The sequence below is a fragment of the Macadamia integrifolia genome, chromosome 5 (assembly GCF_013358625.1).
Source record: "Macadamia integrifolia cultivar HAES 741 chromosome 5, SCU_Mint_v3, whole genome shotgun sequence".
Lineage (NCBI taxonomy): Eukaryota > Viridiplantae > Streptophyta > Magnoliopsida > Proteales > Proteaceae > Macadamia > Macadamia integrifolia.
The window spans coordinates 40,825,810-40,841,170 of NC_056561.1; the positions used below are offsets into that span (position 1 = coordinate 40,825,810).

Here is a 15,361-nt window from a genome sequence, read left to right on the forward strand (position 1 = left end):
GGGCAACAATAGTGCTTCAAGTGTCGTGGGTTTGGTCACTTCTCCAAAGAGTGTCCCAATAGGAATCTTTATGTAGGAGAACAGACCCCTGAAGAAGGTGACCAAGAGGGTTTTCAGGACTATGAGTATGAGGACCATAGACCAGATGAGACCATATCTGATGAGGACACCGAGGAGGCCGATGACCTCAAGCTAGGCATTTTGCGTTGCATGGTCTCACAACCTAAGAGTAGCGATGATTGGTTACGAACTAATATTTTCATCACTTACACAAGTCATCAGGGTAAGAACTGCAGCGTCGCCATAGGCAGCGGGAGTTGCATGAATGTGGTCGCTAAGAGCGTTGTTGCTCGAATGGGCCTCAAACCTAAACCCCACCCCAAGCCTTACAAGGTTGCCTGGGTTGATCAGTCCACCATTCCCGTTAATCTGAGGTGTTTAGTTCCCCTACATTTTGCAGGATATGAGGATCGAGTGTGGTGTGATGTCCTAGAGATGGATGTTGCCCACATCATTCTAGGTAGACCCTGGTTATATGACCGGGATGTCACCAATTACGGGAAGTCTAACACCTATGTCTTTGAGTTCAAAGGGAAGAAGATCAGATTGACCCCCAGTGCCCTAGGGAAATTAGGGTTCCAGAACACAAGGGAAGTACATCCAAACAAACCCCCACCAAAACACTCAACATTTTAAATCAACAACAATTTGAAAGAGAGTGTCACGAGTCAGGGGTGATTTATGCTCTAGTTGCCGTACAGAGTAATACCGATAGGTCACGCTTATTCACTGAGGCTCCTAGAGAAGTGCAACCCTTGTTGAGGAAATTTGAGAGGTTATTCCCTGAGGAACTACCTGATGAGTTACTGCCTATGCGTGACATCCAGCACGCTATTGACTTAGTTCCAGGATCCTCTCTCCCGAACTTATCCCATTACCGAATGAATCCCAAAGAACACGCCGAACTCAAACGGCAAGTTGATGGACTGTTGCAAAAGGGATTCATTAGGGAAAGCCTTAGTCCGTGTGTTGTACCTGCCTTGCTCACGCCAAAGAAAGATGGCACCTGACGTATGTGTGTTGATAGTAGGGTCATCAATAAGATCACCATCAAGTATAGGTTCTCTATCCCTAGGCTTGATGACATGTTGGATATGATGGCCAACTCTTCGATCTTTTCGAAGATTGATCTCAAGAGCAGGTACCACCAGATTAGGGTTAGGCCTGGAGATGAGTGGAAGACAGCCTTCAAGACGAAGGATGGCCTCTTTGAGTGGTTAGTCATGCCTTTTGGCTTGTCAAATGCACCTAGCACCTTCATGAGGGTAATGAATCAAGTGCTTCAACCATTCATTGGCAAGTTCCTTGTGGTTTACTTTGATGACATCCTCATCTATAGTAAGACCCCGTCTTCCCACTTGGATCACTTACAGAAGGTTTTTCATGTGCTTTTACAAGAGAAAATCTATGTCAACCTCAAGAAGTGCACCTTCATGAGTGATCAAATCATCTTCCTGGGATTTGTTGTGTCAGCTCAGGGAGTATCTGCTGACCCTGAGAAAGTGAGAGCGATTGTAGAGTGGCCTGAGCCAACTAACATTCATGAGGTACGAAGCTTTCATGGTTTAGCCACTTTCTACAGAAGATTCATCTACCGGTTTAGTTCCATTATGTCTCTTATCATCGATTGCATAAAAAAGGAGTTTCAATGGACTAAGAGTGCTACGAAGGCCTTTAATGAGATTAAAAAGCTTATGACTGAAGCTCCAGTCCTGCGCCTCCCAGATTTCTCTAAGGTCTTCGAAGTGAACTGTGATGCATCTGGTATTGGGATAGGTGGTGTCCTAGGACAAGAGGGCCACCCTGTTGCCTATTTTAGTGAGAAGCTTAATGAAGCTAGGCAACGATATTCTACATACGACAAGGAATTCTATGCGGTTGTCCAATCATTGCGCTATTGGCGACATTACCTTTTACCGCAAGAATTCGTGCTATTCTCTGACCACCAAGCTTTGAGATACCTGAGTGCCCAAAAGAAACTTAACCAGAGGCATGCCAAGTGGGTTGAGTTTCTCCAAGAGTACACTTTTGTACTCAAGCACAGACCTGGTGTCGAGAATACTGCTGCAGATGCACTAAGCCGGGTGAACATATTTCTCATTCCCACCAATGCTAGGAGTCGGGCTAGTGTGCTACTCCAGGCAATGAGTGTAGAGGTTGTAGGGTTCGAGCGAGTCAAGGACCAATACCCCACCTGTCCTGATTTTAGTGAGCCGTTCACTTTCTTGAGTGAAAGCAACCCAGTCAACCGCTCGGACTACCTACTTAGGGAGGGCTTTCTTTTTAAAGGAAGCAAGTTATGCATTCCCAGGACTTCACTCTGAGATTTCCTGATCTGGGAATTGCATGCTGGGGGAGTCGCTGGCCACTTCGGTCGCGATAAGACCATCACCCTCGTTGAGGACCGATTCTTTTGGCCAGGACTGAAGAGGGATGTTGCTAGAGTTGTGAGTCAGTGCAGGACATGCCAGACCGCCAAACAACAAAAGCAAAACACGGGTTTGTGCACTCCCCTACCCGTTCCCCATTCCCCTTAGCAGGACCTTAGCATGGACTTCATGCTTGGTCTACCAAGAACTTCGAGAGGCCATGATTCTGTTTATGTGGTTGTTGACCGCTTATCGAAGATGGCCCATTTCATCCCATGCTCTAAGACCTCCGATGCATCCATAGTAGCCAGGCTTTTCTTTAATGAGGTTGTCAAGTACCATGGGTTGCCTCTCATCATAGTGTCCGATAGGGATGTTAAGTTCACTAGTCATTTTTGGAGGACCCTGTGGTGGATGATGGGCACGAAACTTCATTTCTCCTCAGCTTTCCACCCTCAGACCGATGGCCAAACCGAGGTTGTCAATAGGAGCTTAGGGAATTTATTGCGTTGCCTCATAGGAGAACACCTTACCAGTTGGGATCGAGTCCTTAGCCAGGCCGAGTTTGCATATAACAGTTCTAAGAACCGTACCACTGGTCTGTCCCCCTTTGAGGTCTATTCAGGATACCAGCCTCGGGCACCCATAGACCTTATCCCAGTCATGTCTAGTTCTAGGACCTCCCAGTCAGCCGAATCTTTTGCTCAGCATATACATGATTTGCATGCAGGTATAAGGAGACAGATAGCACTGAGCAATGAGCAATACAAATCGAAGGCAGATGTGCACAGAAGGCTACAAGAGTTTCAAGAGGGTAATATGGTGATGGTAAGAATCAAGCCGCAACGTTTTGTTAGGAAAAAAGTGAGCAAGCTACATGCTCGTAGCACAGGTCCGTTCAAGGTACTCAAGAGGATAGGTGCCAATGCGTATGTTCTTGATCTGCCAGCTAGCATGGAGATCAACAATATTTTCAATGTTGAAGACCTAGTCCCATACCATGGTACCTCTACCTTTACCCCTTTCTATTCTGATGACCTTGAAGACTTCCCTTTCAACATTGATGAGACTTCTGAGCCAAGCCAACCACTTCCCCCCACCTCATTACCACCTGTGCCTAAGGTCACGAGAAGAACTGAAGAAGTTGAGGAAATCCTTGATGAGAGGATTGTGTCCACACACACTGGAGGTTCTAGAGAGTTCTTGGTCAAGTGGCATAGACGTCCGGAAATTGACAACACCTGGATCACAGTGCAAGAAGTCCAACAACTCAACCCAGACCTACTTGAGTATTACATGAGCTTTAATTCACCAGAGGTGAATTCTTCCAAGCCGGGAGAGTTGATGGGGACATCAAGACGTACAGCCGAAGGAATGAAGAATATTGAAGGCAAAACAGCCCCCATACCCCCCCCCCGATTTCTCTTTCTCTCGCCTCTCCCTCTTCTCATCTCTCTCTCACGGCTCTCTCTCTCTCGGTTACTGCTCCTGCTGTATCCACTATTCATGAGTTGTTGAAAGCTCCATCACCCACACAAGCTCCATCGGCAACAACAAGGATCACTACACAGCAAGCTGGATTTTCTTCATCAACCAAGGTTGGACTGCAACTCTTTATTTTGGAGGACTTCGACTTCTTCTTTACTCCTCAGACCAAGACAGCAACAAGGTAACTAATTAAACTAAACCCCTCCCACCTCCATATATCCCTGTTACATGTTACAACCCATTAACATTGAAACCAACCTATGCCCTTTTGCTTATGTTTATTTTTACCCATTGTTTTAAGACGTTTCGTCACTGTTATGTTTCCAAAACCTTTGCTGATTTTTCTAATTTTAGTTGGCTGCTAGAGGACATTGATTGTTTGCATATCCTATTTGGTGTTTGGATTGATTTGTGCTTAACCTAACATTCGTATGACGTTTGTTCCATTCCCTATGTCCCCACTTGAAGCTTAAGTAAGAGTTTGTGTTTTTCCGCCTAGATTATTATTGCTTCTTTCTACTTTGTTTATTAGTTTCATTCTATTTTGCATGCTTAATCTTGTTTGTTGAGTTTCTTTTGTCCTATCTACCCAAGTCCCTTGAGTTAACCCTACCTAGTTAGTTAATCTTGTAGGAGACCTAGTCACCTAGGAACCCCCTACATCAGAGACGGTTCTTACAGCAGCATATCTCATCAACAATATGCTGTTTAGGATCTCTTGGAGTCCTGCTGTCCTATTGAGGTACTCACTAGGTCATCCTCTTTTGTGGTTCCCCCCAAAGTATATGGTTTTATTGTATTTGTTTTGCTCACAACCATCAACTTCACGGGAAGCTTGATCCATGTGGTCTTTGATGTATTTTTATTGGGTATTCGAATACCCAGAAAGGCTACAAGTGTTACCGGTTCCCCCCAAAGTATATGCTTGTATTTGTTTTATTCACAACCATCAACATCACGGGAAGCTTGATCCACGTGGTCTTTAATGTATTTTTATCGGGAATTTAGATACCCAGAAAGGCTACAAGTGTTATCATCCACCTCTCATCGTGTGTTGGTAATGATGGATGTCATGTTTCATGAGGCGAAAGCCTATTATCCCACATTGACACCTCTTCAGGGGGGAGTCTACTGCTCTAAGAGAAGATGTGCCTTTCGCGGTTTCTTTTGATAGTAGTCCGATATTTCAAGAGGAGGGTTTGGTTGAGAAGGGGATGACAGATGGTTTGGTTGGAACTGAGCTTATTGAGCATTCGATTCAGGGGGAGCGAAAACCATTACACGTGTATCCTTGGTGGCAACAGCAAGTTGACACCGCCACTACCACTATGCCTAGCCAATCGTCTACCTCTAATCTAGAGTCCAATACTTTGTCAGGTAATTCCTTCCCTCTTAGTGTCAGTAGTGATCCTTCTCTCGATTTACCTATTGATATTAGTAAGGGAAGTAGGACTTGCACAACATCCTAGCTCCCATGTCGTGTCTTGTAATTCCCTATCTCCCTCCTATCCGGTCTTTGTGTCTTCCTTGTCCTTGTGTTTTTATTCCTCAGAGTTGATAGGAGGCTTTTGCAGATCCACAACAAAAAGATGTTATGAATGAGGAAATGAAGGCACTTGAAAAGAATGACACGTGGGATTCAGTACCTCTTTCACCATATAAAAAAACATGTGCGGTGCAAGTGGGTTTTTAGGTACAAGCCAGATTGGTTGCCAGAGGATTTATTCAGACTACTATTCTCATTGTATACGTTGACAACATTATTGTCACTGAGAGTGATCTTACTGAAATAGCTAAATTGAAGGCCTACTTCGGTAAGGAGTTCAGGATTAAAGATCTGGGCAAGTTGCTGTACTTCTTAGGCATTGAAGTGGCTCGATCTACTAGAGGTATATTTCTCTCTAAACAAAATAATCTAAATCTTCTTTCAGAAACTGGGATGTTAGGACGCAAGCCTACCAATACCCCTCTTGAGGCCAATGTTCATCTCAATAGTAAAGATGGTGAGCCGATTGGTAAAGGAAGATACTAGCAGTTGGTCGGACAACTTAATTATCTATCCCATACTCGACCAAACATAGCCTATGTTGTTAGTTTGGTGACCCAGTACACGCAAGATCTCTATTCTTTTCACATAGAGGCAATGTTCCGTATTCTTCGATACTTGAAGTTACCAAAAATGTATTCTTTTTCCACCTCATGATCACACGAGGCATTCATGGATGCAGACTACACTGGTTCACCAAATGATCGAAGGTCCACATCAATGCACTGTACATTTGCTAGTGGCAATCTCATCACCTAGCATACCAAGAAACATGCGGTGGTTGCAAGGTCTAGCATTGAGTTTAAAGCCACGGCAAATGGTAATTGTAGTTATTAAGGCTTCAAGGTCTTCTCCATGATGGTTGTGCCTTCTCAGGTACCAATAATGTTGTACTATAATAGTAAATCAGATATTAGTATTGCTCATAATCCAATTTAGCATGATCGCAAGAAACATGTGGAGATTGATCGGCATTTTGTCAAGGAGAAACTAAAGCAAGGGCTTACTCGTATCCCTTTTGTGATGTCCGAAAATCAGTTAGCAGATGTGCCTGACAAAAGGTCTTAGTAGTAGGGTTTTTCATCCTAATCTGTGCAAATTGGGCATGTGTCATATACATGCACCAACTTGAGGGGGAATCTTGTAATATCGGTATAAGGTAGATTTGTACTTAGGAGGAAGTATTGTACTTGTACTCCTTTCTCACCCATACTCCTTTTTCATCCATCTATTATGAATAAAGATGGCTAGTGTGAGTCTGACATACGTTAGTTTCCAAATCACAACACTTACATTCCTAACAAGGGTTTAGAATAATCACAGCTGATAGGAGTAGTCAACAGCAAGTAAAGGAGGCCTATCACAGGGTATTAACAAGGTCCAAATAACCAGAAAACTAAAAATACTAAGAAGCCTTCACAAAGGTTAGATGGGGCCAACATTCCTATCAAAGGGAGACCCAATAGGTGTGAACAATCCCTCCAAATTTCAGCTTAATGAGATGGGTAGCTACTGAGATATGGGCAAGTCACAAAACTAGAAAGTAATTAAGAAAAATTAGGAAGTATGTCACATAGACAAACCCAGTTATCTTATGTACACCAAACAATCATCAAACTGCAGCCTTGGGGTGCTGATTGGAACCTCCAAGATGGGGCAGCAACAGTTGGGTAGATAGGGAGATCAATGGACCTTTAGGTCTCAGCAGAAAACCTTCAAGAAATCAGATCTGCAGGTGGAATATGTTCCCCTCGGTCAGTAGCTATATCAGCAGCATGTCTTCAATGGAAATCTCAGCATAAAAAGGGTAGCTTAAAACAGGGTCTCGGTTCACTCTTAGATGATGGCTTGATAACAGGGAATTAAAATAGAAACAAAGTACTCGGTAGGAAGAAGAAGATAGATAGTCTCTCTCAGACTAGGTCATCTCATCCAAGGTCTCTCACGTTACAGCATCTCATAGGGATCTCTTGCACAAAGCAAAATTCTTTTCATTCATTAATTCGTTGAGAGGACTCTCAGTGGTCCATTACATATATAGCGATAGTTGCTACTACAAGAAAGGAAATAAAACGAAATAGAAAGTCTCTTACAAAGCTATATTGAGACTTCTACAAGAAGCTAACTAAGATCTTAGCTATCAACCAAAATAAAAGGTACTAAAGACAAATAAAATCTAACCCAATAACTGAAGTTTACACAGAAATAGAAACTACAAAAGTAGACACTTAAACTAACTATACACTTAAACTAACTAAGTAGCAACTAATATTGTTAGAATTTATATTTATTTTATTATAATTAAGTTTCAAAATGAGGTTTTTCTTTTATGTGTTTTATGACTTGTAATGGTGTGGGACCCTTAGGGTCAAGGTAGTGGAAAAGGGTCAAAAACACCCTATGGGAGCCCTAAATTCCATTCATGGCCATTACCATGAGTGGAGAGGTGGGTAAAGAGAATTGATTAGGATTAATTTCATTTATGAAATTAATTCTTAATTCATGAAATAGGTTATTGCCAAATGGAGGTAAATGGTCAATGTCATTATGTGGGTGCCCTAAAGTTCATTCATGGTCACACCATGAGTGGGGAGGTGGGCTAGAAAATGATCAGTAACACCCTATGAGAGCTCTAAATTTCATTCATGACCATTATCATGAGTGGGGAGGTGGGCTAAGGAATTGATTGGGATTAATTCAATAAAAATTAATTTCCAATTCATGTCCATATGACATTATTCTGCAATTAACTTGCCATTAGTTGGAGGTTACTCTTGGGGAATCCAAGAGGGTGCAAAGATTGGTTTTGAGTCTATATAAACCCAACCAAATACCTTGTAGAGACATACATTGACACTCCATCTATTTCTACTCTTTGCAACCATACAAGTCTTTCTCTTTCTTCTATTTTCTATAAGTCTTGTATAAGGTTAGAGGGGGCTGCTGCGCTATAGCTTTTTGCTCCTAGAAGGGACTAGAAGAACTGTCTCATCTTCTAGTGGAAGGTTGTTTTATCTTGGAGGTAGAGATGCAGAACAACTCTTGGCAGTAGATGGCATCAATTACCTTAAAGGCAGCACTACAAGTGTGACTCAACCTCAATTCTGATCGAAGCTTCTTCAGTTGCTGTGGTGGTGATTCAACATCTATTTCTAGTTTTTCTCATCTCATTTCAGCCAAGGATCAACACAACAACATCATAGTTTCTACTGCAAAAGCTTTGTACTGCAATTTGTTTTAGTTTTGTAAGAAATTGTAATACAATTACCCAACAAATATACCTATCAAATCTCCTCCTTATGGGCCCACACCACCATTCACGTGAACAGTCACTCCCTTGAATTGCATCATGCTTCGATTTACATCAACCAGCCTCCCATTCCCAAGAGACCTTTATGCGCAGCATTTCCGCTACACATGGCCTGATGTAGAATCTACGCCAGACATGACCTGATGTAAAATAGGTTTTACAGTTTACACATACTATAGTGCACCCTGACCAATCTATCAAAAGTGGAGACCATCCACTGGAGTTAAAATCACCAATTTTTTGGCTGTTAAGTATAGCAAAAGGAAAGGTACATGAAAAGTATGCCACAACCAAAAGTATACATTCCAGTATTACCAGTCATCTGCAGATACGAATAGGAGCACCGACAAAACCAAAATATTGAGTCTAAATGATCATACGAATGTACAGAAGTAGAATTCCTGTCTTTGCACATGAATATCAGTATAAAGCAGCTCATTACATGTACAGCTAGTTGTGTTAATTCATATGCAGACATGCATTCTTCCTGATCTCATGCAAAAATGGATTATGGATGGCTAAAAAAATGCACAAAACGCAAATATATCACAGCAGTACAATATCCATATATTGGGTCAACTTTAGGTGAATTTTAATTGACCTGAGTAAGCACAAAATCTCTTTCAACACTCATAACAACCCATATAAATTGTGCAAAACACAGGCAAAACTTCATGAAATTTTCTAGAATAGCCATCCCTAATAACAGAATACACTGTATAAACTAGTAGAAGTCCTTCCCATCTCAAGAGGAGATCATATAGAGAAAAATTGTTTTGCCATCACTGATCAATAACCATAAATAAACAAGACTAAAAGTTTGGTCGGCCCAAACCCCCCACCCCCGCGTTTAGAACAGGAGAAAAAAAAAAAAAAAAAATCAATTCTCACCACATGAAACTAAGTCTTTCGACGCAAACGTTTCCTTAGTTTCTTGTATTTGTGCTTGTTCATCTTCCTCTTCCTCTTCTTCTTGACGCTATCAGCCCAAACAGTATTATCGTCGCCAGACACGACATCCTCAGAATCCTGAGACACCATTGGATCGAATCCCGTCGGAGAAACATGATTTAAGCAATAACCAAACGGAAAACTCGGATAGATCCACGAGGGATGAGCATTCGTTGATTTCTCTCCTCGTATAGAGGCCAATATAGGGTTTGGATCAGAAAGATACTCAGGTTTGCTTTCAGTCGGATCGCTTTGACGAAGAACGAAAGGAGCCGCAAGGCTTGATGGTTGTGGCCGCTCGAAGCTTGAGATTCTTGTCAGCGCCGAAGGTTTTTTGATGAATTTATGCAGAAAACTAGTCATTGCGAGATTAGGAGCAAACGGTCTGATGCTCCGAGAAGGAGTTAACACTGCGTTAAATAGGAAGACGAGAGTATTGGTCGCAAGGATTTCAAACTCGGAATCGGGGTCGAATCTGTCTCGTTGATTTCGATTCGGTTTGAGTGGGTCAGAATCGGTACTCATCGAACGGAAAAAAAAAATTAATTGCCCCCATGCAGGATCGAACTACAGACCTTCAGTTTACAAGACTGACGCTCTACCACTGAGCTATAGGGGCTTGGTTACCAGAGATTCGGAATATATTTATATTGTATTTGATTAATTTCGATAACCAAAATTACAAATCCCATTACGCACATCGGCAAAGTTCCCTCCATAATCCAGTGCAGTGGAGCACTGATCCATCATCAATGGAGAAAACCTTTGATCCCGTAAGCATCTTGAATTGTTTTCCACATCTCCTTCGTTATAATGAGATTCTACGTATTCAGGAAGCTGATTTTCTGATTACTGGATGTGGCAGGAGTTGATCCGAGCCATTTTTAAGCTCGTCTGGAGCAGAAGAGCCCTAGGTCATTTTCGTTTCCATTTCTCGGTTGATAACTTCCTCTTGTTTAGGTATATCCTCTCACTTCCCTGATCCTCCACTTTAATCTTCTTGCTTTGTTTCCTCCTTTCTGCGCAGAACGCGAAAGAAACGAAGGTTCTGAGAATTTGGACGGCGAGGTACAGTTTTTATTTTCGTTTCTTTCTCTCTGCTTGTTCATTTAGTTCTGTTTAAATTTTTTTGATTTGGAGGCCAGGGATCATGCCTTTTCAATAAAAGTGAGGGAAGAACCTCCATTAGGTAATCATTGAGCCTTCCAATTAATGATGTTGTTGGGTTATCTTCCTATAATGGTATCTCCAAAACCTGGAGAGTGTGATAGTCTAAGACTTGCAGGAGAATCAAATCTGAACAACCAACCTCAAGTGACCTTAGAAGGTCCTCTTTTTCCCATTGAACGTCCATCAAAATTGAGTTTGAACTTGGGGAGAGTAGGAATGGACAACAATGATTCCTTAAGGCTAAGCAACTACATTCAACTTCCTAACTATATAATCACCAGATATGCCACTGACAAATAGGTTGAAGAACTCCAATGAGCTACCTCAATACTTGTCCTGGAAGATCCTGGCATCTCTCTTATTGCCATTACCTCTGAATGTACATGGCTGTGCAAGAAACAGATGTGTTGATATCTTCCAACTTTGATTTGCCTTATGTGCAACTTCTAGGTGGTGCACAGGACGTCCTCTGTTCCACATGATCATCTTAGTAAAGTTTCATAGGTAATTGAGACCTGATCATTAAAAATACAGGATCACGAGTATATAATTATCGTCAATTACAAGCTAAATAGCCTCCTTCTCTATTATCAATTTAAAGAGTCAGATTATCATGTTGAATTGGCATTAAAATGCTGGAATGACTAGTTATTGCTTTAGATATGGTGTTGGATATAACTTGTTAAAGTGCTGGTTGAATTACATTGAGCTTGTCACAATGGCTAAGAATAAGTCAGCATGGTGCCTCTTCCCTATTGTCATCGGTGTTGTGCAAGAGTAAGTTAAGTCCGTATGAATTTGTGTAACAAATTTATGCTCTGGTCACATTTTGATTGCGATTATTAATTTCTAAATGCCCTGCCCTTTGTGGACCTTAAATTTGTTATGTCCTTTATACCAGCTCCTTGCACATCAAAAGGAATACATCTGTTTATTTTTTTAATGTTCTTGCTTATACCACTATATTGTTGCCAGAGACTGCACATTCTCTGACCTTTCTTTTCCCTCCCTCCCTCTTAAGTTTCCTTTAACATCATGTGCTTCTTTATATTGTGTTCATGTAGTAATTGTCCTGTCCACCAAGGATCGCAGAAATACATGTCTACTTATATCTTGTTTTCTAATCACTGGATTGTTGCTACAGAATGGACATTTACTGACTTAAAAAAAAAAAAAAAAAAATCTTATTTATTCCTTAACATCTGTGTGCTTCTTCATCTGATCTCAATATTGTTTTGCACTTTTGTTGTGGTTTAGTTATTTGTTCTCTCTGCCAGTAAATATTTCTCTAATTAATAAGTCAAAGAACTAAAAATGAATTACAAAAAACTCATATTTTATTATTGTGTACGGTAAAAATATAGAATTCTGATTTAACTGCTTGATCTGAGACTAATATTTTAATTGCTACAGGTAGGTGCTGGAACATCGAAAAAAAATCGCCCAACTACTGGTATTTTACATTCATATTTTATTTCTTGTATAGATATTTCATCTGATTATTGGATACAATAACAACAAACTCAGCCTTATCTCACAAAGTCATCTGATTATTGGATATTTCTTGTGTCTCTAAAGTTTCATGTTAATAAATATTGAGATGGCAGTGGGCGAATTTATTGGTTCTTAGTGCTTAAGCACTAATCCATTCTACATGAAAAAACTCTGGCAGAATTAGAGAGCATTAATAACACAGTTTATAAGGGCATATTTTGTTGTTTTCCAGTATGTCATTGTTATTGGATGTGCCTATGGCAACCATAAGTCATTCTCTCAGTGAATTGTTTGTAGTGATTTAAAATTGCAACCTATAATTTATTCTCCTGTGTAGATTCAATAAGTGTATTGCTACCATCTAAATGTAGATATTCTAGTTCTTTTTTTCTTTTCTTTTTTTTGGGTAGAAATGTAGATAATCTAGTTGAAGCAAAGGATTTCACAATTCTATCATGTTGCATGTTCTCATTGGGCATAAGATGTTTTGCCTATACATTTTAACCTTTTAAGTTTTATGCAACACATTTTCGGTTTCTGTTTTAAAATTGATAAATATTGCGTTAAGAGGTCCATAGAAAAAGAATGCTGGTACTGGCTATCATATGTGATTGATTGGTCTATAATAATGCAGCTAATGCAAATGCCTTGAAGCTGAGCTCTGAACTACTCAGGCTCTTTATCACAGGTGCCTAACTGAACTTTTGAATGCTATTGTACCTTGTTTTTGGAGCTTAATATTTGAGAAATCCTGCTTCAGTGTGCTTACAATTATTAATTTTGTTTACGTATAGAGGCTGTGCAGCGTGCTGCTACTATTGCAGAAGCTGAGGGTGTTTGTAAAATAGAAACGAATCATTTGGAAAGGATACTTCCTCAACTTCTTCTGGATTTTTAAGGTACTGTTAATTTACTGTTTATGAAATTTCTGGAGATTGGTGCACATCACACAACTTGTATATTTTTCAGGTATCAAGATTATTCACATTCTCTACTCTAGATCCATCTTGGTTATATATAACCTTAGCCATGTGAAATCTCCAATAGATTATAGATATAAACTTGGTCTACTTTCAGACTCATTGGTAGATACTTGACACACAGTACAGGTGTTTTACTATTTTAACCAGTGTCAAAGTAAATGCAAATAGTGGTGTAAATTGATGGGACAATCTGAGCTGGACAGGTAGCAAGCAGGTAGGCGTTTTAGGTGGTTATTCCTACTCATCTAGTTCAGGGCGGCATTCCTTAGGATCTAGTTCTATATTCTACACCTGAGAGATGTAGTATGAGATGATGCAATGGTTTAACATATGCATTTCAGCATTTACGTTTCCTGGTTGATCATTTAACTCAAATTGCATTGCTGTGATGTTATCTGTAGGTATTTTTGAAGAATACCAAATGGGTTGTTCATGTTCCTGTAATTCGTCATCCAAGTTTTAGAAACTCTATACTTCAAGTGTTGGAGTCAGTTCAGACCTTTTTGTGGACATATTAAGCTGGTCATTGACCTGGTTAGGTGGGTGATCCAGGATCAGATTCTGCGACTGCCAGGTTGATTAAATTGTGATGTCAAGTTCTATTCAATGAATATGATGATGTTTATATCCACAAAATTGTAGGGGTAAGCATTTCACATTCAGATAGGTGTCCGAAACTAAACAACTTCAATGATGTCATTTCTTTCTTTTGAGTAAAAGGCTAGAAGCACGGTGGTGACCCAACTTGTTTTGGTGTCTGGGTGATAGTTCAATTGTTTCATCGCTTAATGGTTCTATTCTGATCAACCATGCAATGTTTTATTTCTCATACTCTCATTGCTTTTATAGCAAAATTTAGTCTCATTATTTGTATTCTCATTTCTCTGCTAAACTTGGGCCTTTCACTTTCATCTTTCAATTTTTGTTAGATGTTTGTTTTAGGTCCTCCTTTTTCTTCAGGGTGGGGGGAACATGTTCCTTTTTTTCTTTTTCTTTTTTTCAATTGATAGAAATCATAAAAGGGAATGTACATCATGGTAAGCTAGCTATTGGGGAAGGGATTGAGATTCTCTATTTGAAAACTCAAAAAGTCAAACATTTTTAAGGTGGTAATTACATCATTATCTGGTGGTTTAAGATGGAAATTAAGTTTAGTAAAAAATTGAATATCCAGATAAAGGGGAATTTCATGAATAGGTCAAGAGTAGTTTCTGTAGTTAGTCAAAAGAAATTGGAGAGGTTCTGAATCAGTCCAAATATCCCCGCAGTCCCATCCTTCCTCCATATATTTCACTCCCATGAGCACCCCTTGTAAGTATGCTTCATCATGGGGGAATGTGTTTTCTTTGTAATTTTGGATAACGTGTATCCCCTGTTTTTATTTTTATTTTCCTTGCCAGTTATTACTTTAAACATGGCACAAGTTTTAATAAAAGGAAAAAAAGAAGGAAAAAAGAACCTTGTCCACGCAGGATATGCCCAGATATAGGGTGTCTGAGAAGACAATTTTGTCTTCCATGCTTAAGGTGCTGAAGATACTAGTGTATGTGAGAAGACAATTTTTCCTTCCACACCTAAGGTGTTGAAGATACTAGTGTGCTCTTGCATTGATCCCGCATGTTGGTGTTTATTGCATCAAGATAGGGTTTTTTTGCACATAAAAAAATAAAAAATAATACACTTTCTAGCTTTGGTTTTAATAATTATGGGTTTATTTCTTAGATTTAGCTAAAAAATAATAATTACAAGGTTTAAATTTTGTTTTACATCTTTAAGTTTGGATTTTTATAAGATTTACTAAGAGAGATGAGGTGTTAGGATATTTTAGGAAGTTCAATTTTTTTTTTTTTTTAGTAAATTAAGTAATAATAACTTATTTTTTAAAAAAAAAAAAAAAAAACTTATAGATGTAAACAAACTTTAAACCTATCTATCTGGTAATTAATTTCTTATCTAGTGGATCTGAGTAATAACCCTGGTAGTGAGATTA

General features: G+C 39.8%; 1 protein-coding gene and 1 non-coding gene across 3 annotated transcripts; one reads left to right on the forward strand and one right to left on the reverse strand.

Moving 5' to 3' along the window:
* Positions 1-10,271: 10,271 nt before the first annotated feature.
* On the reverse strand, positions 10,272-10,343 carry TRNAT-UGU. The gene has a single exon. It is a non-coding gene; the product is annotated as a tRNA-Thr (tRNA).
* Positions 10,344-10,397: 54 nt separating this feature from the next.
* On the forward strand, positions 10,398-14,115 carry LOC122079556 (protein MHF2 homolog). 2 transcript variants are annotated; one of them, XM_042646127.1, is made up of 7 exons: positions 10,398-10,497; positions 10,590-10,638; positions 10,752-10,792; positions 12,308-12,347; positions 13,023-13,076; positions 13,183-13,287; positions 13,358-13,746. In XM_042646127.1, exons 1-6 carry the CDS (start codon positions 10,477-10,479, stop codon positions 13,284-13,286), a joined length of 309 nt encoding a protein of 102 aa, XP_042502061.1. In that variant the 5' UTR covers positions 10,398-10,476; the 3' UTR covers position 13,287; positions 13,358-13,746. The 2 variants fall into 2 exon arrangements, with proteins under 2 accessions (XP_042502061.1, XP_042502060.1); XM_042646126.1 differs by lacking the exon at positions 13,358-13,746 and adding an exon at positions 13,773-14,115 and having other exon boundaries at positions 10,399-10,497.
* Positions 14,116-15,361: the final 1,246 nt, after the last annotated feature.